The sequence below is a fragment of the Phodopus roborovskii genome, unplaced genomic scaffold (genome assembly GCF_943737965.1).
Source record: "Phodopus roborovskii unplaced genomic scaffold, PHOROB, whole genome shotgun sequence".
NCBI classification, from domain to species: Eukaryota; Metazoa; Chordata; class Mammalia; order Rodentia; family Cricetidae; genus Phodopus; species Phodopus roborovskii.
In genome coordinates, this window is record NW_026126407.1 from 51,260,330 (window position 1) to 51,287,463 (window position 27,134).

The window sequence follows — 27,134 nt, forward strand, 5'->3', positions numbered from 1 at the left end:
TTTCCCACAAAAGGAAGTGGTAGGTTATAAAGAGAACCCCAAAGATGAGATAGGCAAGTCTGACCAAAGAGAAGCCTTTCCCGCTGGGTGAGCCATTTCTGTCCAAAGAAGTCAAGGGCCATGTGTGATCCAAATATCAAGGCAGCACTTGCATTTTTATATCCCACAGCATAGTGGTAACTATCGCGGTAAATAAGAATCAGGATAAACAAATAGGCCGAATAGATGTTTATTCAGGGAGAAATAACTTACAACCTAGACAGATAAACACCAGGAAATTCAACCCGATCCTCTCCTGTCCGAGTCACGCCAGAAAGAGAGCGCCTTTCCTGGCCCCCTCCAACCTCCTTCCACAGGTCACTTCCGCCCATGGCTCCACCCCCAATGGGCGTGGTCAGTGCCACAGAACTATCTCACTACAGGGACCCTTAGTGCCATTTCCTAGAGGACATATGATGCCCTGGGCTTGGGAAATAGGTCAGTGGGTAAAGTGCTTGTTGTGCAACAATGTGGATATGAGTTCAGATTCCTAGCACTGTACAAAAAGTAAGGCATGGTGGCATTTGTCTAACTCAAGCACCAGGGGCAGAGATGGGCAGATTCTGGAGGGTGGGGGTTTGTGGGCCAGCCAGATCTCCAAGGTCAATAGGCAGACTGTAAGGCAACTCATGGGCATAGAATAAAATAAAGGCAGTGATGGGAGATGTCATTCTGTAAATATGTTTCTCATGATGGTTAATGAGTAAAGCACTGTTGACCAATAGGAAAGCAAGATAGGTGGGGCTAGGAGACAAGGAGGATTCCAGGAAGTAGTAGGGAGTAGTCAACATGAAGAGTCTGGAGAGAACAGGACACCAGCGGGCTCTCCAGTAAGATGAGACCCCGTGAAAATACTTAGATTAACAGAAATGGGTTAATAATTAAGACATAGCTAGCTGATAAAAAACTAGTACTTGGCCAACAGCATTATATCAAATACAGAGTCTCGGTGTGTTAATTGGGGCTGGTGCAGCGATGGGACAAGACCAGTGGTGGGAGGAAAAACCTACTCCTTACAAGGCAGGGCAGTGGTGGCACATCTTTAATCCCAGCACTCACTCTGTGAGTTTGAGGCCAGCCTGGCCTACAGAGCAAATGCCAAGACAGACTCCAAAGATACAGAGAAACCTGTCTCAAATAAAAAAAAAAGAGTAAAAATAAAATAGAAAGGTCAGATATGTCCATTTAAGTCCAGGAGCTGAGCTACATCCCTCCTCTCCTGCCTTTGGACTCCTATGCTCTCTGTATCCAGGGTCTCAGGAGCCTTTGACTCAGTCCATGCAATAATGGCCTTCTTTGGTTATGAAGTCTTTGGGACTTAACCTAAGTCACACTGACACAATTTGAGGTTCTGCAGCATGTAGACAGTTTGTCATGGGACCTCTGTCTCCATAACCACAAGAGGTGAGGTTCATAAACCCTGGCACATGTCTCTGCCATTGCACCCTGTTGTTCTCCCTGAGAAACTCCTACTAACACACATTTAGAAGGACATATGAATTCTTTTTCTCAAGATGCTGTTTCTCTGTGTCTGTGTAGCCCTGGCTGTCCTGAAACTTGCTCTGTAGACCAGGCTGGGCCCAAACTCAGAGATCTGCCTGCTTTTTCCTCCTGAGCACTGGGACTAAAGGTGTGTGCCATCGTGCCCAGAAATGAAGGCTAGAATCCCACCACTCAAGAGGCATTATCACCTGGGCTACCGGAACATACAACACTTGAGCATAACATGACCTCACCAGGAATAAGGGTCTGAGTGGTGGGGTGGAGCTGTCTTTGGCCACATCCAGAGACCAGTTTAAGGCTCTTTTCTTCAGGCTTTTTCCTTATCCAGTTTTCTTAAAATCTGGGCCTTTATGACTCCATGAAAACTATATTCTGTACTGATTTCAGAGACTTCTGAGGAGTAAGATGCCTCTCCATCACCCCGTGTGCCACTTGGCATCATAAGTCTTATAAAATCGGATGGCTTGAGTGAAAGTCTGTCATTCACTCCTGAAGCAATGTCAAATATCAGTCGAACACCTCTGGGTGAGGCTCACCTATGAGCACCCACCCCACACTGGGCTCTCGGAAGCATGCCCACTCGACCATGTTCTCTGGTGTCCTAGCAACCAGAAACTTAGATCTGAGCTCTGACAAGGAGAGAGGCCATTCCTTGCTGACTGGAGTGACTTGCCACCCTGAGCCTCTCTGGACCTATCTTTGTAGCAGTTCAAATAATTGAAGGCTACCAATTGTCCCAAGGATACCCAGGAGCCTTGCCACATCAACCCATCCCCTGGCAGGATGAGTTTCTCGGTCACATTCTCGGAGCTGGCCAACATAGCCATACCACAGTGTGGGGTGGTGAACTTCAAGGCCCTTCATCTCCTGATCCAGGGCATCCTGGAGCACATCCAAATCGCTGGGCTCAAGAAAGTACTTTCAGGGGAAGAGGATTTCCTTCAGACCTCACAGGTGGTGATCATGCCCAGGGAGGGAGATGCCCAGCCCATCGTCAACCCCATGAAGAGGCTCAGCAACATCTTTGACCACGTGGTAGACCGCATCAACAAGATAGAGGGCCAAATGTCTGTGATGCAGACCATGCCCTCTACCACACAGCTGCTGGAGGCCAGCCAAGGGGTGAACAGGCCAGCTGAGGAAATGTGGACTATGATCAAGCTCCTCAAGAGGGTGGAGGGCAATGAGGAAGCCATAGCAAAGGTAAACTCCCAGTTGGAGAAGTGCTCTAGACCCTGCCACTCCTCCTGGACATCTTGTCCCCTCCCTTCCCTTGTGATGGGATATATCCACTTATGGGGAGATGTAGGTGAAAGCTTGGAGTCACACAGAAGCCAAGATCCTTAGTCGTGCGTGTACGGAGGAAAAAAGCCATAAACAACGGGCAACATAATATAGGATTGCATTGTTGTGAAATGTCCCGAATAGGCAAACATGCATACCTAGAAGGCTAAGGGGCAGTTTCCAGGATATGTGGTTTAGTTTTTGGAATGAGGAGATGTTTAAAACTCCATCAAAGTGATGGATATTGAACTTTATCTACGGAGTCAGTACCACTGAATTGTTTAATTAAATCGGCTGATTGGATGTGGAGATGACTCAGTGGGTAAAACCCTTGCTATATAAATATGAGGCTGACTTCAGATCTCCTGAACCCAGATAAAGGCAGACACAGTAGCCTGTTGCTGTGATGTCCGTTCTCTTTTAAATTCTCTCTTCCTCCCCCTCTCGTATGTGTATGTGTGGACTGACTGTGTGTTTGTTTGTGTACACATGTGTGAAGGTACCTGTGAAGGAGAGAAGGAGGTGTCAGATCCCCCTCGTGCTGGGAACTGAATTTAGGACCTCTGTAAGGAGAGTAAAAGTTCTTAATTGCTGAGACAGCTTTCTAGGCCCACTTCCAGTTCAATTACAATGAGCTGAGAGGAAGAAACAGGAAAATTCTCAGAAATCAAGGGCCCACTATCCTGTCACATAGAGCCTCAAACCAGGTGGTAGAAGAGGCACCACCTGAGGTTGAACTTTGACCCCATATTGACAGCAGGTGTGTACCCATACTTACACACCATCATATAAGACACATAAAGATATTTTGTTTGTTTTTAGTGTTTTTTTTTTCAAAACAGCTTTTCTTTGTGTAGTCCTGGCTGTCTTAGAACTCACTTCGTAGACTGGGCTGGCCTCGAACTCACAGAGATCTACCTGCCTCTGCCTCCCGAGTGCTGAGATTAAAGGCGTGCGCCACCACTGCCAGGCCCAGTCCCATTTCCTCCCCTCCCCTCTGCTCCCTGCCCAGGAAAATTGAATGCTCACTGTATATCATGGGAGCTACACACTTTGCCTCTGTTGTACCTTTAAGGCCTGCAGTAACTATGAGGCATGTGCTTATTAATTCTAGTTTTCAGATGGAGAAAAGGAGGCACAGGTTAACTGAGCAGATGAGGTCATTACAGGTCAAGACAGAGAATCCAACAAATATCTGACAGAATGAGCAGGTAGATGGCTTGGGTTTGTGGGATAACTCCAGCCCTTTTCTCTAGTGGGGAAGGGTGGTGGGGCTTGATAACTGCAAATGGATGTTTCCTCCTCCCAAGATTGTAGCTGGAATTCACAGGAACTGGGGCTGAAGATATAGCTCAGTTGGCATGAGTCCTGGGTTCCACTGCAGCACATAAACCACTGCAGAATCCTTGAGTAGTGTAGGAAGAGGGACTATGACTCAAGATCATCCTTCATAAATATGGTTCAGGGTCAGTCTGGACCACATGAGTGCCCACATTCTAGGTGCCCTGCCTGTGCTTACCATCATTATTATCATTCAGAGATTTAGCCTGAACAGGAAAATGGGAGAGGAGAGGATACGATATCAGTGAGTCAGGAAGCCCTGCGACACAGGGGCCTGAGCCTGTGGAATGCTGGAGGGAGCAGGGCCCTATCTGGCCAACACAGCCAGGTCTGACACCAGACAAAATATAAAGCAACACAAGAAGGGATGTCAATCATCCTACTGAGGGGAGGAGCTGAAAATACAAGCTGTGAGAATCCATTTATATAAAGTGTCTAGAAGAGGCGAGTTCAGAGAGCCAGAGAGTGGATTTGTGATTTCTAGGAAGAAGCAGCTTGAGGGGGTGAGTGCTAACCGATAAAGGGTTTTCTCTCTGAGGAATAAAATGTCCCCAAACTATGCAAAATGGTAGAAAAGATATGTGTCCAGGAACATAACAGAGCAGGTGTGCCAGGCCAACATCAGCCTTGTTAGGCTTCAAGACAACACTCCATGATGGCCTGGTCTGTGGCAGGACAGGTGGACACAGATGTCAGAAGTGCTAGCCACAGCCTGCCTCCATGGTCTTCTTCTAGCCACAGCTAGCTCCATGGTCTTTGGCTTTGGTGAAAAAAGGCTTCTAGAATACTCAAGTGCCCTGAGTAGCTGAGCAAGACGACCTGTCCAGCTCTGGAGAGGGCTCTTGGACAGGTTCAGACATGGCACTAAAACCTTCACTGTTTTTACGAATGAGGAATGTCCAGCCATTAGAGTATGCTGCCTGACCCTAGCCTGACTGCAGTTGCCCAACATTACCACGATGACCCATTGAAAGACGTTGCCATGGTAGCCAGAGCAAGAACAGTGAAAGCTGCTTAGCTTCACTAAGTGTATGCACACCAGTGAGGATGGCAGGCAGGACATCACAGAGATACTGAGAGCTGCTGCCACTGAACCCTCCCACACCCTTTCTCTGGGCTGGCTGGGTGACCGTCACACTTAGTAATCACCCCTTAAAGGGGCCAAGAACAGACTGTTGCTCTCAGTACCCACTCCAGACAAGGCAAACGGTGCCTGGGAAACTAACACAGACTCCAGACAGCTTCTGCCCCAAAGCAGCCAAGAGGCCTTGGCAGGGGAGGGGGAGTAGGTTTTCAAGGTCTGTGCTATTGGTTGACACATTTGGTTTCTGTACCCCAGTGCTATAGATATTGTGGATAGGATCACTCTGTGTGGCTTGGAGCTGTCCTGTGTATCTGAGGGTGCTAAGTGACACCAGAGCTACCACTTGCTTATAGCAACTGAAAACACCTCCAGACACTGCCAGGTGCACTGACCCAGGTGAGGGCTGTTGCATTAGAAAACCTGGTTTTTCGGGGTGGTGGTGGCACACACCTTTAATCCCAGCACAGGTAAGACAGGTAAGCAGATCTCTGTGAATTTGAGGCAAGCCTGATCTACAGAGTGAGTTCAGGACAGCAGGGTCTACATAAAAAAGGAAGAAAAGAAGGAAAGAAAGAAAAACCTGGGCTCCAGGCTGGGGGTAAGTCACATGCCTGTAACCAGAGAACTGGAGAGGCAGAAGGATTACTTCAACTTCAAGTTCAGTTTGGTCTACATATCAGGTTCCAGACCAGTTGTAGCTAGATTGCTAGACCCCTTTCATAGGAAGAGAGAGAGTAAGGAAAAAAGAGCTGAAGGAAGCAGGGTAGGAAGGAAAGAAGAGAAAAAGGAAGAAGAAAATCAATATTCCATGGCAGCCTCAGCCATCCTTTCTAGATAGCCCACAGCCAGCCCAACCAGCCAGAGCAATTACCACTGCTACCCATGCACTAGCGCCCTCTAGCGGGATTCCCCCAAATTGCAGACCCCTCCCTGACACTCCAACCCTCCCCCACTCCCACTCCAACCCTCCCCCACTCCCACTCCAACCCTCCCCCACTCCTGCTACGCCCCCAGATTACTCATCTACCCGCAAAGCTGCTTTTGTTGGTCCCTGTCTGAAACATTGGTTTTCTTAGATAATGAATGACTCTGGCACCCGGCTTCATAGGAGAAAATCAAGAACGACATAACTCTTTGTTATTAAGATTGTTCCAGTTTAAACAGATTAAAGGTGTGGTGGTGAGGTCTACAGCATGAGTTCCAGGACAGCCAGGGCTATGTAGAGAAACCCTGTCCCAGAAAAAAAAAAAAAAAAAAAAAAATTGCTCAAGATTCCCTATATTCTCCTCGCCCCAACCAAAGTGCACTGGTTATATATCCTGTAAATTAAAATACTTTACAGTTAACTTGAATTTGGGTTGTATAACATTGCTTACAGGTGTTGGTTTTAGAGACGGGGTTGCAGCTGTTGTGGGAATAGTAACAAACACTTGGAACTCTGATGCCAACCCTTCCCAGTGTTGGGAAGTAGTTTTCTGTTACTCAGTTTCCTTTGGAGGGGCTGTCATTCCCTTCTTCCCAACCCGGGATTTGGCTGTGTCAGCCTGTGTGCACTTTGGAGGCCCTTGGGGAACCTCTTAAAAGGTGAGGGAGCAGTCATAGTTTGGACAAGCCCAGCTTCTAGGCCAGACTAGTTAGCTTCTGAACCAGATTGTAGCTCCTCTTCTAGTTCCAGGGCATGTCCCACGCATGGGAGGCAGCAGCATGGGTCATTGAACAGACCCTCAGACAGGAAAAGAACCCTACTTTCACATCAGCCTTCATATATGGGGTACCCCAAAGATTCTCCATCTTTTCCAGGTATTTTGGGGTTTTGGGTGGGTGCTTATTGTTGTTTGTTTTTTGAGATAGGGTCTCATATAGCCAAGGCTGGCCTCAAACTTGCTATGTAGCCAAGAATGATGTTGATCTCCTGATCCCCCTGGGATTTCAGGGGAGGCCTTACCTGGAGCTTAGCTGTGTTTGTGAGGGAAGATTGTTCCTACTCCAGGTTTTGGTTCCTGTGTGGCTTGAAGGGGAGCAGGAGAGAGGAATCACCAGACACTGGGCTGTACTTATTACTCACAGGTCTCTCTGAAGAACATGTCCCACTACAGTACATGAGGACTTAAAAACCATATCATCATATCATTGTCACTTTCTCTATAGAGTTAGCAGTAACTCTTTGGTTTTTTGAGACAGGGTTTCTCTTTGTAGTGTTAGCTGTCCTGGAACTCTCTGTAGACCAGGCTGGCCTAGAACTCAGAACTCAGAGATCCACCTGCCTCTGTGTCCTGAGTGCTGAGATTAAAGATGTGCACTACCACTGGCAGGCTAGCAGTAACTCTTAACAGTATAATAGAGTGTGTTGTGATATCTCTAAAATTAAAATGCTGGAAAAATTACTGGGCATTGTGGCACACACCTTTAATCCCAACACTTGGGAGGCACAGGGACAGGCAAAGGCAGGTGGATCTCTGTGAGTTCAAGACCAGCCTAGTTTACATACAGAGTGACTTCCAGGACAGTTAGAGCTAAATAGTGAGACCCTGTCATTAAAGCAAAACTAAACTAAACAAAAATAATAATGCTGGAATTGTACTGCTCTGTTAAGATTCTTCACATGAACTCAGAATTCACATATTAAAGTGTATATAGCTCAGCTATGAGTGTGGTGGGATAAGTAAGGCATTTTGTAGTTCATCTTCTAGGATGGCTGTGAGTAGATTAGGACACACAGTTGCTCACTTGATTGTCCTGAGCTAATTCTCCAGTCTAGGTGGGGCCTGGAGAAACACAGGGATGATGCTAGCAGGCATGGATTAGACTCAGTTTCCAGAAATGGAAATTCAAGGACCTAACCAGAGGGATAAGATAATTGCCTTTGTGCAGCAAAGGCTCCTTATGCAGCCTACTGGCTACATATAAGGTGAAAGGCAGCTTCTTTAGGGCATTAAATCACCAGCTCTATGAACAAAGCACAGCTCAGATTCAGTTCTTGTCTCTGCTCATTGGTGTTTGTGGTGATGAGCAGTGCAGGCTTCAATATTCCAATATTAATTATGCTGTATTTATTCACAGAATCGTGTGACTCTTGGAATCTAATTTTAGAACATTTTCAAGAGCCCCAGGAGAAATTCTTTAATGATTGGCAGTCATACCCCATACCTGCCCCTTGAGCTCCCAGCGTTTTATTTTATCACAAGGTGCATTTACCAGTACCTTGTTATTTTATGGCCAAGTAATATTGTGTTTCTATGTATATCTTACATTTAATTTATCAGCTGATGGACAATTGTGTTCTTATCATTTTGGGCTAGTATGGCTAGTGCTGTTATGAACATTGATGCACAAGTTTCTGTAGGTTCTTTAGAAAGAGCTATTTTTAGCCAGGTGTACACACCTCTAATCCCAATACTCAAGGCAGAGGCAAGCAGATCTCTATGAGTCTGAGGCCAGCCTGGCTTACATATTGAGTTCCAGGACAGCCAGGGCCACATAGAAAGACTGTCTCCAAAAATCTTTTGTTGTTGTTGTTGTATGCATTTTGTGTCTGTGTGCAAGTATGTGCAAGCGAGTGCATTTGCCTTTGGAGTCCAGAAGAGGCCCCAGGAGTCTCCCTTTCTTTCTCCCTAGTTCTCTTGTCTTTCTTCTTCTCTCTAGAGCCTAGATTCCTCCTCCTTATTCACTCTGCCCGCCAGCCCCACCTATCCCTCTACTGCCAAGCCATTGGCTGTTCAACTTTTTATTAGACCAATCAGGTGCCTTAGGCAGGCAAGGTGAAGCAACAACACATCTTTACATAATTAAACAAATGTAGCACATCTTTGCCCAGTTAAAATAATATTCCACATCAGGAGTTGCTTGGGTGCTGGACTCAGTTCCTCTAGAAAGCACCGAGTACCCTTAGATGCTGAGCCATCTCTCTAGCACACACCTAAAACTGGCCTCAAATTCCTAGCTTAAGTGATCCCTCTGCCTCTCAAGTAGCTGGGGCTACAGACAGAAGCCACCATGCGAAGCAACTTTTTTTTTCAAGACAAGGTTTCTCTGTGTAGCTTTGTAGACCAAGCTGGCCTCAAACTCAAGAGACCTACCTGCCTCTGCCCTGTGAGTGCTAGGATTAAAGGTGTTCACCACCACCACCCAGCTTGAGGCAACTTTTACATGTGATTCTCCTGGCACCATTTGTTAGACAAATGATCCTTCCCCTCACTGGATCATCTTGGTGCTTGTGTTAATAATTGGCCAAGGGCTCAGTCATTAAGAGCATGTATCAAAACCTAGAAAGTCACAGAAAATGCCCCAGTCTTTGTGAGCTGAGCTGTGGTCCCGTACTGCAAGCATGAGCTCTATCCCAGAGGTCACCTTGCTAGGTAGGCCCCTGACTTCCTTGGTCACCAACCAATCAGTCTGTACATGCTGTCAGAGAGAACTTTGAAAACTGTGGATTCACAGGACTTGGGAGGCAGAGGTGGGGGAATTCTGGGTTAGTATGGGTTGCATAGTAAGTTCCAGGACAGCCTGAACTATACAGTGAAACTGTGCCTCAAAAAGCTAGCCAGTCAGCCAATAGGCAATTTTAAATTAAAATAAATAAATATGCAAATCTAGTCCCATCTCCCTTGCTTCTGATCCTCCAAGGGCTCCCACATGGGGGCTGCTTTCGATGTCTCTCTTAAGACCCAACATGTCCAATATACAACACACACATGCCCCCAATATACAATACACACCCCAATATACAACACACACATATATACACAGCCCAACATGAAGAGCTCTCCTACCCAGACTGACTGGAGTTCGAAGCACTGTTGTTGTCTTAGTGTCCTTTGCTGGTCTGTGCATACATCTTAAGCCTTTGGAGAACCAAGAGGATCCCTTAGATGATTGTCACCAAGAGCTTCTGATGGGATTTATTCCTGTCACACCCGATTCCTGGGTTTCCCCCCTTTTCTTCCTTTTCAGTTTATGAAGACCCTGCAAGATTTGCTCATTGACCTCCGTGTACTCAAGACCACTGTTGAAGCCCTCCAGAAGGATGTGGACCTGATGAAGTACATATTTGAAAAGGTACCCATCCCGCTATCTTTATCCTCTACTTGACATGCTAGTTAGACCTCCAGGGACTTGGGCAGAAAGGAAAATTCTAGAAGGCCTGTCTTTAGTCAGAGAGTGTGATCATAAAGGGAAGAGAAGGGTTTAACCTACCCTAGCCCTTTGTCCTGTCCCTGAACTGTCTGTGGTCCCTCTACACTCCTCCCTTTGCTGCCTTAAGTATCAGTTATCAGTAACAGAGACCCAGTTCATCTTGACTTAGGAAAAATAATAGAATTTATTGTCTTACTTTTTCAATTGCTCAAAACATTTTTTATGTGTATGAGTCTGTGCACCATGTGTGTGCCTAATGTCTGCGGAGGCCAGAAGAAGGTGTCAGATCCCCTAGAGCTGGAGATACAGATGGTTGTAAGCTACTATGAAAGTGCTGGGAAGTTTAGGGTTGTCTAAGAGTTGGCAACTCTAGAACTCAGTGTCCCCAGCTTTCTTCTCAGTGGAAGTACTATCCATACTTAAAGGCAGGAAAAACCCAGAACAGACACACAAGCTATTACATAATTCCATGCCATCAGCCTGAACACAGCCTAGCCAACACAGATACACAAGCTCTTATGTAACTCATGTTATCAGCATTAATACAGCCTAACCAACCATGTAATGGCACAGAATTCCTGGAGCAAGGGGCAGCAGCCTCCAGACCACAGCTGACAAAATCAAGCTGAAGTCAGAAGCTAGGTGTTCACCTCCAGACCAGTAAAGTGGCTGAGACTCAGCCATTTACCCCAAAGGGTATGGTTTAATGTAACATTTGAGTCTCAGGCTGATCTGGGGATGGGTCAGGAAGCAGGACCATGAAACACTTAGTTTGGGTAATGAAACACCATGACCAAAAAGCAAGTAAGGGAAGAAAGGGTTTATTAGGCTTACACTTCCACACTGTAGATAGGAACTCAGACAGGGCAGAATTCCTGGGGCAGGAGTTGATGGAGGGATGCTGCTTCCCATGTTTTTTTTTTTTTTTTTTCTTCGAGACAGGGTTTCTTTGTTTTGCTTTGGAGCCTGTCCTGGAACTTGCTCTGTAGACCAGGCTGACCTCAAACTCACAGAGATCTGCCTGCCCCTGCCTCCTGAGTGCTGGGATTAAAGGCATGCACCACACCACCAATTCTCGGGTAACTTACCTTCTTATAGAACACAGGACCATCAGCCCAGGGATGACACCATGCACCACAGGCTGGTGTCTTACACCATGTCTTACAGCTGGATCTCAAAGAGGCATTTCTTCAGCTAAGGCTCCTTCCTCTGATGACTCCAGCTTGTTTCAAGTTAACACACAAAACCAGGCAGTACAATTAGAAAGGACACCTTGGAGGCAAGTCTGTCTGAGAAACACTTACTTCTTGGCCCATCTCTTGCAGATTCATTGTTCTGTTCCATTTTCATCTGCTCTGTAACAGGTCTCTAGTAGCCCAACCTGGCCTCCAGACCAATAAGTGAGTGGTAGAGAATGACTTAGGTCTTCTGGTCAACCTGCTCCACAGCACAGTGCTAGGAGCACAGGCATGCATAGTCACTCCTGGTTTTATGCAGCATTGGGGATAAACCTTGGGCCTTAGATATGCTTGACAAGTACTTTTTACCAACTGAGCTACATTGCCAACTCTCCTCTTGAATTCTTTGTTTATTGTTTGGTTTTTGAAACAGGGTTTCTCTGTATAGTCCTGGAACTCACTCTGTAGATGAGGCTGGCCTCAAACTCATAGAGATTCACCTGCCTCTGTTTCCTGAGTGCTGGATTAAAGGCCTGCACCACCATTACCCAGCTATGATTCTTTTCTTTATTTATCTTTAATATTTATTTATTCATGTATTTTTTGTATGAATCCTTGTCTTCATACACACCGGAAGAAGGAATCTGACCTCATTACAGATGGTTGTGAGCCACCATGTGCTTGCTGGGAATTGAACCCAGGTCCTCTGAAAGAGCAGTCAGTGCTCTTAACCACTGAGCCTTCTCTCCAGGCCCCACCCCACCTAAGATTCTTAATGTTCTATCTAGTCAATGTTCTGGGAAGCTCAGGGATTATTGAATGTTTTTTAGTCCAGCACTTGCCAAACTTTTTTTTTTTTTTAATCTATGGAAACTTTTTCTTTCCTGGGAAATTCTATTCATCCATTCCAAAGTCAGTCATCTAATATGGTGAAAAGCAGCCAGGCTGGGACCAGAACCTATAACCCCGCCTCAGATTAGGCTTCCTGGACAGGTAAACCCGGAAAGAATGGAGCTTGTCTGTGAAGACTTGAAAGTACAGAACCGGAAGTTGGGTGCCCTGCAGCGGGAAGTGGTGAGACCCTGGGATTCTGGTCCCTTGCCCGGGGCGTTGGGGTCTGGGATGGGTATGGAGAACACTGTAGTCTGGAAAGGGTGTCAGTGAGCAATAATTGGAGTCACACCCATGCTAGCAACCCCTCTACCCTAGTTAACACATCCATTTTCCATCTCACTGCACAGGTTACCCTCCAAAACAAGGTTCATGCCATCCCCCAACCTGAAGACATGGTGCTCTGGAGTAGCCTCCATGAGGCCATGTTCACTCCGGTGAGTGGAGGAGGAGGAAGGGGAGAAGGAGGCCATGAAACCAGACAGTCAACTGGTCCCCTTCCCTGCAGGAATCTAAGCTGGAAGTGGATCCATCCAACACGTGGCAGAGCATGACCTCTCTTCCAGAGTCTACCGTGGGGCAGTTTGAGGATGAAGGCCACACTCATATCTCACACCCCATGCACAGGGCCACTCCTTTGCAGGCCATCATGCATTTTGAAACCACAGGTGTCCTTGAGGAGGAGGAGTTCACCCAGGCCCTTGAGTTTAGTGGCCCCCAGGGGCTAGAGCAGGCTCAAGTCTCCGTGACTGAGTCTGTCCCTGGCTCTGCATTTGTGCCTGAGCATGTACTAGGGCCTAGTGGGAGACCTGGTTTCGTCCGAGCCCCTTGGTCTAGACCTGGACTGGCTATCCCAGGTGCATGGCCCTTACCTTCAAGAGGCTGGCCTAAGGCTTGGCCTGTGTGGGATACGGGTACCTTCCAGCCTAGTCTAGGTCCATTTGGCCCTCAGAGCCAGATGTATAGGGTTCCTCTCCCAGCCATGGAAGCTGCACCACTATGGCCTCAGCCACAATTCCAGTTTCCTAAAACAGGAACCCAGAAGCTCTCAGATCTTGAAGAAAGAGGGGATGAATATGAATATGAGTATATAGAAGAGACCCCTAAGGATGAGGCTCCCCAGGATGGGATTCCCACGGAAAAGGCTCCCCAGGATGGGATTCCCACGGAAAAGTCTTCCCAGGATGGGATTCTCACAGAAAAGTCTTCCCAGGATGAGATTCCCACGGAAAAGACTTCTCAGGAGGAGATTTCAAAGGAAGGGGTGCCCCAGGGTGGGATTCCCAAGGATAGAATGCCCTACCACAGAGCCTCCAAGGATGGAGCTCCCAAGTACAGAGCCCCCAAAGATGAGGGCCCCCAAGACAGAGCCCCAAAAGATGAGGTTCCCCAAGACATAGCTCCCAAGGACATGGTCCACAAAGATAGGACACAGAAGGACAAGACCCCAGCAGCACACTCTAAGGGTCCTCAATCAGCCCTAAAGAAGCTGAGGTCTGTTGTTGCAGTAGCTGCAGCAACTGCTGCAGCCTATGCATCTGCAGCAAACACAGCTGCCCAGACAGCCAAAGCTGCTGCCAAGGCAGTCAAAGATGTTCCTACAACCAAAATGGCTGGGCCTTCAGGGGCTTTTACAGATTTCCTGGGTGCAGGAGCTAGCCATGGGGCCACCAACATCACACCTTTCAGTGATGAAGACCTGGAAGACTTCCTTGAAGAGCTGATGCCAGCTGTTCACCCCATCACACCAAAAACAGTTGTGTCCCAGAACATGGTGACTGCCGTGCAGGCTATGAGTCCCGAAGAGAAGAAGAAGGCTGTCCAGTACTCTATGAGCCATATAGCCCAGATGCCTGTCAGGCATGACTCCCTCAAAGAGGAGTTTTCTCATCTATCAAACATCCTGCACCAGCGCTTAAATTACCTAGGTAGCCCTGGCTAACCCTGGGAATGGCCGCAGAGGCTCAGGTCCTCCCTGTAGTCTGGCTCCTTAGGCTTCCTCAACAAGCTCTGCATTCAGGCATTAGCCATCTCCTGTTCCTTTGACTTAAGCACTAGCCTCTTAATAATCTATTATTTTTACTGTGGACTTTTGTTCCCCCTGCTTCCATTTGCTGAGAGCTGGAATTACAAGTATACAGCACCACACTTAGCTTTTTTTTTTTTTTTTTTTTTCAGACATAGCCTTGGCTTTCCTGGAACTCACTATGTTCACCAGGCTAGCTTTGAACTCACAGAGATCTACCTGCCTCTGTTTCCTAAGTGGTGGTAATTAAAGGTGTATAGCACCATGTTTGGTTCATATGTTCTTTGTGAGCTTTTTTTTTTTTTTTTTTTTTTTTTTTTTAACTGTATCAGGAAGTCTCCCCATCCCAAACTCACTGTATTTCTCTGGGACACTTCATAAGTGTGTGAGCTCTCCTGTCATCTCCTCCATCATCCCTTTTAATAGTCACCCCCTCTTTTTACTTTCAGCTAACATGGGAGGTTCTGGCAAGCTTGGTAACGCCGTGAGTGTGCTAGAGGAAAAGATTTGTAACCTCCAGAAATCTAGGCTACAGGTTAGTGTCATAGTCAGAAGATGGTGGCTTTGCTTGTACTAGGGGCCAGCCTCTTGAGTGTCACCCTCCCAATCAAGCTGTTCACTGCAGGGAAGGGACCTGCAGAAGTGAGTCGGGTGGCACACCAGTTGCATTCATGCAGAGTCCATGGGCAGGTGGCTCTGTTGTCCCTACTAATCAGTATTTTGTGTGCTGGCAGAGGCCAGACTGCTGTGCATGTACCTGGCATCTCTTCTTGACCCTTCCATTTTGGTGACATCAGAAGCAGAGGCCTTGGATGTCATTGTCTCTCCCTTTTAGGAAGAAGAACTTGAGAGAATTTGGGGCCACCAGATAGAGACAATGAAGAGTCACTACATGGTGCTGGACAGGACAGTGGAAAAGCTCCAGATTCGCATGGATAGCTTCAAGGTTCGGAGGTCTGAGGACCAAGTGGGAGGCACTGGAGTCCTCCCTGGGACCATGAGATCCTCCCCCAAAGGGCTTATAGAAGTGTCACTAAATGCAAGGAAAACAGAGGACATTTTACTCTGCATAAATTACACTTCAATTAGCCAGGCGGTGGTGACACATGCCTTTAATCCCAGCACTTGGAGGCAGAGGCAGGTGGATCTCGTGAGTTTGAGGCCAGCCTGGTCTACAGAGTGAGTTCCAGGACAGCCAGGGCTACACAGAGAAATTGTCTCAGAAAAAGAAAGAGAGAATGGAAGAAAGGAAGGAAGAAAAAAGAAAGAAGAAAATAAGAAAATAAATCCCAGGGGCTGGAGAGATGGTTCAGAGGTTAAGAGCACTGGCTGCTTTTGCAGAGGACCTGGGTTTCATTCCCAGCACTCACATGGCAGTTCAAAATTATCTGTAACTTCAGTTTCAGGGCATTCAATGCCCTCTTCTGGATTCCATGAGCACTAGGTATGTATGTGGTGCCCATACAAACATGCAAGTAAAACATTCATATACATAATTTTTTTTTAAAGAAAATCCTCTACACATAAGGGACCTGGACAGTGTTTATCCTTGTGGACCTTTGTGTCATCAGCCTGAAGGCAGGAGGACATATTTGAGGCTTAGCAACATTTGCCAAAGAAATCAGTGTATGAATAAGAGGATTTCTAGTACCAGTAGCTATATGTTCGTAACATTTCCCCTGAACCAGTTCTTCCTCCTGTGGGGTTAAGGATGGAGCTGGGGGTGTGAGGTACAAGTGCTTGCCTAACGTCCACAGAACCCTGAGTTCCACCTTCAGTTCTGCTTGGACATAAGGACAGAAGTAGAAGGTTGGCCACACCCACTTGTCTATTTACATCCCAGTAGATGTCAATACAAGACAGGCTGTAGAGGCCAATTCTCATCTGGATAACTCAGTTGCAATTTTCCCTATGGTTGAGGAGAGCGAGCGTGAAGATGGAAGAAGCTAGCATTTGGCTTGAGAGGAAAAGTGACTCTAGCCTCTGGGGACAAGGGTGACTCTTCCCAAGCAGGCAAGCTGCTGCTCCTGTCCTTTAGTTCTTATGTTCTTATTGTTTGTTGGTTTTTTTTTTTTTTTTTTTTTTTTTTTTGAGACAGGGTTTCTCTGTGTAATAGCTCTGGCTGTCCTGGAGCTCTCTCTGTAGACCAGGCTGGCCTTGAACTCACAGAGACTCTCCTGCCTCTGCCTCATGAATGCTGGGATTAAAGATGTGCACCACCACCACCTGGCCTGAGGGTGTTTATTAAGTGGAGACAGGCCAGCACTAACAGGGAATTTCATTAAATCATGTGATGGGAACTAAAGGTTTCCATCTATTTCTTGCATACAATGTATGGCCTGCTGATATCAGCATACAATGGGATCCCACTGTAGATTAGATGAGGTGGACTGGCCTTAAACATCTAGGGAACTAAATGGCAAGCACCAGTTTGTGCTTCCTTGGGTTGGCCTCTGGTGACATCATCTTCAAGGGTCAGTTTGTTCCTAGTCTCATGTGGCTTCTCTTCTGTCCCAGTTGCCCATGAGCAGGAGCTCTAACCCGACCACCTGCATCTTACCCACCTGGCCCCAGTCCCTTTCCTAGCACATTGCAAAGTTAGAGGCGCTAAGCAGATGTTACCCTCAAGGTCACAACAAAGGCAGACCTGCCTGTGCTCTGTTCATTCTTAGACCCTCAAGGCTGAAATCCAAAGGCTGGATCTGATTAAAGCAGATAAAACCATGATGGATCAGGAGCTAAAAGAAGTGAGTAAGCAGAGGGTCCCCTGCCTCCTACCGCCTGTTAATCCTGTACCTCTGATTTGTCCAATCAGGGGATTGAAATCACCTAAGGAAAGGTAGTAGCTAGCATTCCCTGTGCCTCTATTCATTCAGGAAATCCAAGAGGCCTCAAAAGTTACCCACACACCCCTCTTTCCCATGACTGGAATTTAGTGCCAATGTTTATTATTCTAAAAATCAGACCCGGGAAGTGGTGGTGGCTCATAACTCTAATGACAGTACTCGGGAGGCAGAAGCGGGTGGATCTCTGTGAATTTGAGGCCAGCCTGGTCTACAGAGTGAGTTTCAGGACCTAGTGAGATCCTGTTTCAAAAAACAAAATAAGCCAAAAAAAAAAAAAAAAATCAGGCATCAGGCTGGGGATGGATGTAGCTCAGGTGGTTGAGTGCCTTCCTAGTATTCATAAAGCCCTGGGTTCAATTCCCAGCACTGTATGTAGTGGCATGAAGCCACAATCGCTCCACTGGAAGCAGAAGAATCAGAAATTCAAGTTCATTCTTGGGGATACAAGCAGCCTGTATACCTTGGTATACATGAGACTCTGTCTTAAAAAAATAAACATAGAATAAAAATCACATGTCAACTTTCCTGTTTGGCTAAGATTTCATAGCTGTGTTTGAGCCAGTGTAGACACCACCACTGAACTTAAGCCAAGGCTACACATTCATGGCCTTCAATTAGGAAAACTGACCCCAGGGGTCAGGTCTCCCACCCCAGCAGTCTTGCTGCCCTGAACCTCCTCTGCCTAGAAAGCTGACAGGGACGCCTTGGCAAGCAAGGCAAGCCGGACGGACCTGGAAGTGGTGGCAATGGAGCTGAATGAGATGGTTCAGAGCATGCTCTTGAAGATCACGACCCATGAGTGTGACTGGAAGAAGTCACTGAAGCACCTCAGAAAGGACGTGAACACCAAGGTGAGCCTGTAGTAGATAGCGATTGCTATCTAACAAACTGCCCCAGAGCTGAGCAGCCTCAAAGAGCAAATGCTGATGGTTTTGAAGAGCAAGAACTTAGAAGCAGGTGGTTCAGGACCTGTGACTCCCAAGTCAGAGTGAATGTGTCATTCCTACTGTACCGTCTACTTAAGGGGGTCTCATAACGTGGCAGCCACTTGCACACACACACACACACACACACACACACACACACACCAAGTGACACAAGACAAAAAGAATGTGCAATGTCTTCTGCTGCTCAGCTATGGAAGCTACTCCTGTCATCATCCTGTTGGTTATACAAGTTGGCCCTAGTCTGTGCAAGAGGGAAAGACTCCAGTGGAAAGAGTCCCAGCCATATTTGGAGCCATGATGGAGGCTGACCTCTAGAACTCTCAGGGTGGTGCAAGCAAACTAACAGGTTGGGGTGGAGAAAGCTTTCTGCAGAAAATACCATGCCTGTCATTTGACCATTTGTCACTCATTGTGCCACACCTAAGGAATGCACACTGGGAGTCCCAGCCCTGCCTCCTGTTGCTCTTGCACAGTGTGCTATGTGGCTCTTGTTTGTTTGTTTGTTTGTTTTTCGAGACAGGGTTTCTCTATATTGTTTTGGAGCAGGTCCTGAAACTTGCTCTGTAGACCGGGCTGCCCTTGAACTCACAGAGATTCCCTTGCCTCTACCCAACTCCTGAGTGCTGGGATCAAAGGCGTGCACCACCACAGCCCAGCTAGCCGCTTTATCTTATTCTTTGTGTGACTCTACCAATTGTTGGGTCGGCTAACTGACAGGACTTCTTTCTCCCTTGTGATTGGCAGCTAGTCCACAGTGATCTGAATAGCCTGAAGAGGGATATAGAAGAGGTCTGGAAGATAGTTCGAAAGCTGCTGATAGAAGGCCTGCGATTCGACCCTGACAGCGCTGCAGGCTTTAAGAAGTGAGGGTGCCAACACTGATACTCTTGCCAACAGAGAGATGCATAGAATTCTAGATCTTGGTCATACAGACGGGCAGGGAGAGTGGAACGCAACAGAGAGCTTCAGGCTTCTCTTCAAATGAGCAAACTGAGTTCAGAGAGGAAAGGAAAACCAGAATAGGCCCATACAATTGATGGGCCTAACTGGAGCCTGGCAGGAATGCTTGCCATCAGGTTCCATATATCTGCCTTCTCTAATGATGGCTTCACTAGTGGAGGGACTGAAGTGATGTGCCAGGACTAGGCCTGCATGGAGTGGGAAATTACAGCGCTCTGTGCTAGGGCCTCAGGCACTGACAAAGGGGCTTGTGGGACCTTAAGTTCACCCTACCCCTAGCCCCGGGTCCCTGACTACCCTCCTCCTTGTCCTCCAGGAAACTGTTTGAGCGGGTGAAGTGCATCTCCTGTGATCGGCCTGTAGAGATGATGACTGGCCCGTGAGTACTGCCACCAGAGGGCACTCTCCAGGTTTGCAGGAAGAGGGGGTCAGCACATAGATATGCAAACGCGTAATCCTCCTGCCTCTGCCTCCTTCAGCAAATCCCACAGGCATGGGCCACCACAACCAGCAAACACACACACCTATCTAGGTACTCATCCTTCTACACCATTCTACAGCCACCATCACCTGTCCCCCCTCAGTGGTTTCCATAGGGGAGTAGGTCTTCTCTCTCGCCTTTTACCACTCCTAGTCAGTGATTTGTTCCAGAGACTGAGTCAAAGCCAAAAAAAGGAAAAAGGACAGAGGGATCATGGAGGAAAAGCAGGAGCTTGTTATTTCTGGATTCACTGATCTTTTTGGAGACAGAGTCTTGTTATGTAGTCCAGGCTGGTCTCAGAACTTGCAATCTTCCTGTGTCACCGTCCCCAGTGATGGGATTTCAGGTGCACTTCTTTAGTCCCAACTCCTTGTCAGTACTTTACATCACTTTACAGTGATGCCACTGTAAAGGGCGTGGTTCAGCAGCTGTAACACTGCATTCCCCCAAAGGCACCCCAGTTTCATTAGTAGCCACTTCTCATTGCCATCTCCCTGTAGCCATTGGGTCTGTCTTTCCCAGATGTTGCCTGTAAATGGGACTGGTGTCTGGCTTCTTCTCTGAGCTCAATGAGATTCCTCCACATTGTACCACAAACCAATGTCTCCCTCCTTTGTTACAGTGGAATAATGTTCCATTGTATGTACAGAAAACCTTTTGTGTATCCATTCATCAGCTGACAGGCATTTGGGATGTTTCTTTCAGCTGTCATTACTAGTGCTGCTGTGAACATTTAAGTACCAGTTTTCATTATTTGGGGAACAACCCTAAGAATGAAAATATAGGTTGTCCCACAGTAATCTGTCCTGGACTGCTGATCTCTGCTGAGCTAGGCTAGCCCTGAGACCCACAAAGCTGCTACAGCCCCCAAACCAGCAGTCAGCTTCAGGGCTGCCACCAGGATTTTCCTTTCAAACCATAGGACAGCATTGCGGTTTTATTGACAGTGGTAAAAAGACTGGAAACAGCCAGGGGTGGGGGTGGGGGGTGGGCGACTGAGGCATGATCACAGCAGAAAGTGTAGACTGAATTGCAGAATGCTGGTTTGACAGAACATTCCTGGTTAGGAACCAGTAACTGTTCAAATTGCACAGTCCTGGGTGGAAAGCACCATGTAATGTACTGAGGTCGATTGTGACCAGGAGCCTGGGTGTTGTTGACTCTTATCTGAATTTTGTTAGCCACTTGTAGCCACCAGCTACTGCAATGGATAGCATGGATATGGGAGAATATTAATGACTTGAAAAAAATGATATCATTTCTGATAATCATGGGGAAAAAAGAAAAATGATAATGAAATCAAGTGATATGTATATGATTTTCCAATTTTCTTTAAATAAATTGCATAAACATGAACAAAATATTGGAAGGATAAAAACGTCAAAGTCTGCCCTGTTATGTTGCTTGTTTCTTTATGCCTTCCGGTACTTTATAAAATGGAAACAAGTATATTCACTAAATATGTTTCATTGCAGCTTACGATCTACACAGTAAAAAAACATTTCTGCATGCTTGTGACCATCACACAGATGGAGATGTGGTGTGGGCCCAGCTCCCTGGAAGGCTGCTCTGGATTTATTTTTATTTCCTTATGGAAGCAAAATACACAGGACATAAGCTTAGCCATTTGAAGTGAGCTCCCACAGTTAGTGTGTCTATGATGTGTGCCTCCATGTGTGCCTGAGTCTTTTAACATGTCTCTTCCAAGCAGTGTGGCCCCTCCTTGTGCCTATAGCTCTGGCAAATCTCTGGGATTTCCCTCCTTTGGTCTTTGACTACCATTTCTTTCTTTACATTACTGGAGAAGGCACACACACACACACACACACACACACACACACACAGTCCATGGTAGCCTTAGCCTTGAATGAAGTATGTACTAATAGTACAGGCTGACTTTACATTACTGGAGAAGGCACACACACACATACACACACAGTCCATGGCGGCCTTAGCCTTGAATGAAGTATGTACTAATAGTACAGGCTGACTTTGCACTTGATATCCTCCTGCCTCAGACTCCCAAGTGCTGGGATTACGGGGCTATACCACCACCCCTGGCTCAGTTTTCACTTTATATTCTGAACAGTGTTTGTATCTTCCCCCCAACTGTCAGCTGCAAGCTTTGAGCTATGAGCCACAGACAGTTTCGAGGGTAAAAAGTCTTATGCTTCCTCTCTTCAGGCCTGGGAGCCTGGAGCCCTCTGCTGGCCATGTGCACCTCCCACAGCCCTGTCCCCTCTGTCCACAGACAGCTGATCACCATCCGCAATACTCAAGGGCTGCCACGAGTGAGGCCAGCCAGTGCCAATAGCTTTGAGTATCTGCAGCGGCAGCTAATGAGGTGAGACCATGCCTACCCCTATCCCCAGGGAGGCCCAAGACCCCTGCTAGCAGAGACTTTCCTTCAATGAAAGAGCCAAACAGGGCCTGAGGTGCCCATCTGGGAGGTTGTGGTGTGGCTGATAAGTACACAGAGGACAATGGAGGACAGAAACCAACATTTGCATTGGCATCTACTGTGGGCTGGAACTTAGGTGGGTCTTGCAGCAGAGGGATATTATGCTAGCTACTCAGGAGACTGAGGCAAAAGGATCTTAAAGTCTTCCTAGGCTACAGAGTGAAACCTTGCCTCAAACAGAACAAAGGGGCCGGGATGTAGCTCAGTGACAGAGTGTTTGTCTAGCATGCACAAGGCCCTGGTTCAATCTCCAGCACTGCTGAATGAATTGTGGGAAGCTGGAAATGGGAGGGCTTCTCCTTAAGTCTTATGGTCTCTGGAGTCTAGTATTAATATACTTGTTTCCTGGTGGGTGAGTAATTGAGGAACCTCAGGGGCCCTTCCTGAGGCTGTGCTGGGTCTATGACTTCCTTTGGAAGTGTATTCCATTATCATCCCACTTCACAGTTGAAGAAACTGAGGCTCAGACTATGTGACCTGCCCAAGACCATGGCTAGTGAGTGGCTGGGAAGCCTTACCTTTTCTCCCTCAACCTAGCTGGCTACCTGGACCTCAGCTCCATTTCCCTCATTCTTAGGTTCCAGGGGGCCTTCCAGAGCCTAACCTGTGTGAGCTTCTGACCAGCAGTGGGACAGGGATGGGGAGTGAACAGCTGAGCGTTAATCACCACCAGGGAAAGGATGCATCAGCTGTACTACCACCTTCTTTGATACTGTCCAGGGCCCTGGGGCCCATGCTGGGTTCCTCTGTGAGGGTTCTCCGTATGCCTGTGACCTTTTGCCCTGTCTAGGGAACATCAGCAGCTGCATTTCCAGAACTTTGGAGTCCATGAGGAGGGTCTAGGCTCCCAGAAAGACTGGGGTGATGGACCCCGAAATGAGGCTACCTTCAAGCACAAGTCACATGACCTGTCAACAATCTACCCTTATGGGGACCCTGAAATGATGGACTATGACACTGTGAGTCTGGCTGTGCCCTGGCTCTAGGCATCTGTGTGCATTAAGAGAACGGGGTATTGATGGAGACCCTAACTTGGGACCTGGGTCACCCCACAGGCTGAGGTGGACATCCTGGGAGTGGATGGGGTCCTGTACAAAGGCCGAATGAACAACCAGTTTGGGACTAGGATTGGGGAGAAGGACCTTGCAGGTAAGGAACATTGGTGTTTCCTTTCCTGGGGTCCCTGCCCTGAGGTCTGTTGGCCAGGATGGGGATTAAGGGGACTCAGAGCTGGTGCTGCCTATGGCTGAGGAGCCCTCACAGTCACTTCCAAGAACAGGGTCCCCATTGTGTGCCTGGTATCTCACCAGGCACCAGGAAATCATGAGAAGCAAAAGTGATGAATGGCTCCCCTACGGACTGATGGGTGGGTGAGTATGGTCTGTAAGCACATAAGAGAAGGTAAGAATCCATGGTGACAGAGATAAACAACTAATGTGAACCAGCAGGCCATGGAGGCACATGCTTTTTGTTGTTTATTTTGTTTTGTTTTTTGAGACAGGGTTTCTCTGTGTAACCCTGGCTGTCCTGGAACTCACTCTATAGACCAGGCTGGCCATCACAGGTGGGTCTCTGAATTCAAAGCCAGCATGGTCTACAGATCAAGTCTCAGGATAGTCTGGGATACACACACAAAATGTAAGAAAAAGTACAACTGACCTGGGGTACTAAAGGTACATCTTAGTGACAGTTCATAAATGCAAGGGGATTCTTTCCCCATATTGGAAAACAAATGAATAGCTGAGCTGAAGCAAGACCCCAGCTATAGGCAACTATAGGCTGGCCTGGGGAGGGATGCTTGACTGGGGATGTGTATTCTGCCAGGCAAAGCTGGTCTATCGGGGAGGGATTAGAGTGCTCCTTGAACATCTCTGAAGAAGGGGTTAGTTGGTAAAGGGTGGAAAGGGAGACCTGTGGTCTGTGTGGAGGAAGGACAGGTTCAAAGGCCCTGTGGTAGGTTGGGCAGAACTTGGGGAGGATGAGTCTACCTGGAGCATAGAAACTAGGGCAAGGGTTAAGAACCATGAACAGAGCCAGACCTAGGAGTCCAATGGTCAGAGCAGCAAGAAACCCAACCCTTGTGCATTTTGAATTGGTTGCTATAGTTATTCTGGTGTCTAGGACCCCCAAGATTCTTGATTTCATCACTGGGTGTATAATAAAATACAAAAATGGATCTTTTCCTCTGGGAAGGTTGTGTCTAAAGCTTGCCCCCGTCCAGGAACTGCAGCATTCACGTCAAGAGTGATACAGGATCCAAGGGTATTTAACCCATAGGAAGTTCACGGGCTGCACATGGACCAGAGCACTAAGCCTGACATGCAAAGAAAAGGTGCCCTAGACAGGACACACCTACAGCAGCTGCCAGAGTCCACCACCACACCCCGGGGCCCCAGGGCCCCAGGGCCCCAGGACAGTTCTCCCAGATCTGAAGTCCTAAGTCACAGTATAGGCAGAGCTGTAGTCTCCTTAGAGCCTCTCCTGACTCCTGCCAGCTCCTGTGGCAGCTGGAGCTTCTTGGCAGGGGTCCGATCACTGCAGCTGCCACTGCCTCCTCCTCTGGTTCCTTCTTTCCTGATTCTCATGAGGACAATTACTTCAGGCTTAGTGTAATCTAGGACCATCCGTTTCAAAGCCTGAAATGACATCTACACAGACCTTTTGCTCTAATAAGGTCACATCTGTAAATTCCATGGAATATACCTTTTAGGATCATGCAACTCACTCACAGGCCCCACATTATCTCCAAGGGGACAGAACAGCATCTCCTATGCCCTTCCCCCGGGCAGGACAAGACTATTTAGCAACTCCAATGCAGATCTGATGGGAGGGAGTTCAGCTGGGGCTAATGTTTGATGAGTCCTACCTCTGTGCCAGGCCCATAACAACCAGAAGAGGCATTTCACAAATGCACAAGGGAGGACCTTTTGGTATGAAGCAATCTTAGGAGAGGAGACTGAACCAGTGAGGAGACCCTTAACCCCAACTCCATCACTGTAGATCTTCTACAAAAGTTGAGGGAGGGGCTTCTCTCAGTGGGTAGTATATTCCCAAGATCCACATAATAGAGCAGAGCTTGAACAAGTGCATCAGCTTTACCATGCTTGGGTCTCACCACAGTGAAAAGTCTGGCCTGATGTAGGAGCCAAAACTCTGCATGCGCCCCAGCTATTCAGATCTTTTTTTCTTCAGCTGTGAAGGTTTCGTATCCTTCAGTTCAAAACCCGAATGATCGTGTGCGCCCTGGGCCCTTATTTACTCCAGGCTACCCCCGTGAGTACCTAACCCACCTGCAAATCTCCAGCGTCTCCTGATCCTTCCCCTTCCCCTCGCCTTTAGTCTCAGCTTCACTCCACTCACGTCCTATTCTTGTCTGCTGTGTCCACATCCTGGTCATTTGCTTCTGGCCAGGAAAAAAGGCTTTGGGGCCTCTGCGTTCCCCTGAAGGGGAATTTCTTGGCCAGTACCTGTCCCTAGAGGTCCCCTGGCAGCAGAGGTGAGACAAAGGAGGCCATTTACAATTCTGAGCTTCTTGCCTAGGGCTGCCAGGAGCCAGTGTGAGAGGATTGGACCCTTGAGCTTCCCTGGTTCCTATCTCTGAACCTCTAGAGGACCTTAACATTGACAGAGCACTTCCTTCTGTCTGCCTCTTCTGATTCAGCACAGTCCGGATTCTTGTCCTCTCCAAAGACAAAGTAGTTGAGGCTCAGTACAGACCTGAACCCTGACTCCAAGCCTGCCTCCAGGAGCACCATTCTATTCTAGCATCCATTTTTAGAGTTATGTGTCTTAGTCACCCTTGAGGAAGTGCTGAGGATCAGGACCAGAGGAGATGTAGTGGCCAGCTCTGCCATGGTTTATGGTGCACCTCTAGTCTCCAGCTTCTGTTCCCTAGGGGCTGGGGTTGGGGGAATTCCATCAGGTCAGCAGCTTCCAGAAATGTTGAACATAGCATGAGTTTTTCCTGCTTTATCTCCAGCCTTGGGCCCCCGCACCAGCATCAGCTCTGCGGCCACCTCTCTACATTCTGCCACAACAGTGGCTCGGCCACCATCCCTGCCACCAGTGCCGCAGCTACCACCACTGATGCCACACTCCAGGGATCTGCAGGAGGCCCCTGGATCCACCAGACACTTGAAATCTCTGCGGCTGGAGTCCCTGCCCAGCACACAGGTTTCAGAGGAGCACATCCACCTGTGAGACACAAGTCTGTGACCCAAATACTTTGGGGTCCCCTTCACTCTAAGGAAGAGACCTGGGGCCCTGGATCAGACCTAGAAAAGGGTGCAGGGACCCTGGATATAGGGGGAAGGGTCTGCATATGGGACCCATGTTGACTCAGTGTTTAATTATGTATCTAAAATACAAACCACACAATCCTTGGCCAACATTTTCATTAATAACACAGCTTTTGAGTGAAGTAGTAGGTAGTAGTGTTTTGTTTTGTTTTGTTTTGTTTTTAACAGAGCCAACTGAATTTCTTAAGCAATTCCCCCAACAGCACAAAGTGGTTTTAAAACAACCCTTTTGGTTGGCAGAATGCTCGCCTAGCATGCATAACCCTGAGTTTGAACCCCTAGCACCAGAGAAGCTGGTATGATGGCATACACTGACAATACCAGCACTTCTGTTAAAATGGCAAAAGGACTTGGCCAAGGCCACCCTCAGCTGCATAGTGAGCTTGGCATTTTGCTAAGTGTTATCAGAATTGGCTTCTGCCTCCTTGAATTTTCCGTTGAGGCCATGGGAACCAAATTTCAACACACACTAATTTTATTTCATGTGATCATTTCTACCAGTGACCATTATCATGAGCTGAATTGTTTTTGTGTGTGAGAGGATGTACTGTAGTGTAAGTTCCTGTGTGTGCTTGTGCAGGGGCCAGCAGAAGACGCTGAGTGTCCTGCTCTATCACGCTCTACCTTAATACCTTGAGATAGGCCCTCATACTTATGCAATA

The 27,134-nt window shown here is 47.6% G+C and overlaps 1 protein-coding gene across 1 annotated transcript; it reads left to right on the forward strand.

Annotated features, from left to right (window-relative positions):
* Positions 1-1,983: 1,983 nt before the first annotated feature.
* CUNH16orf96 (chromosome unknown C16orf96 homolog) lies at positions 1,984-26,577 on the forward strand. Its single transcript, XM_051179750.1, has 17 exons — positions 1,984-2,745; positions 10,202-10,306; positions 12,556-12,636; positions 12,804-12,890; positions 12,962-13,253; positions 13,488-14,381; positions 14,929-15,014; positions 15,315-15,425; positions 17,152-17,226; positions 18,012-18,176; positions 19,017-19,135; positions 19,549-19,611; positions 21,965-22,057; positions 22,965-23,133; positions 23,230-23,323; positions 25,367-25,447; positions 26,154-26,577. The coding sequence occupies exons 1-17, from the start codon at positions 2,326-2,328 to the stop codon at positions 26,372-26,374; spliced, it is 3,156 nt and encodes a 1,051-aa protein (XP_051035707.1). The 5' UTR covers positions 1,984-2,325; the 3' UTR covers positions 26,375-26,577.
* The last annotated feature ends 557 nt before the right edge of the window (positions 26,578-27,134 follow it).

What these genes read in the sequence shown, in the direction of transcription:
- CUNH16orf96 (XM_051179750.1), top strand. Translation starts at nt 2,326, where the DNA reads ATGAGTTTCTCGGTCACATTCTCGGAGCTGGCCAACATAGCCATACCA. An exon ending in TCCAGAAATCTAGGCTACAG is followed by an intron (nt 15,015 to 15,314) that starts GTTAGTGTCATA and finishes TCTCCCTTTTAG; the next exon opens with GAAGAAGAACTTGAGAGAAT. An exon ending in ATTTACTCCAGGCTACCCCC is followed by an intron (nt 25,448 to 26,153) that starts GTGAGTACCTAA and finishes CTTTATCTCCAG; the next exon opens with CCTTGGGCCCCCGCACCAGC.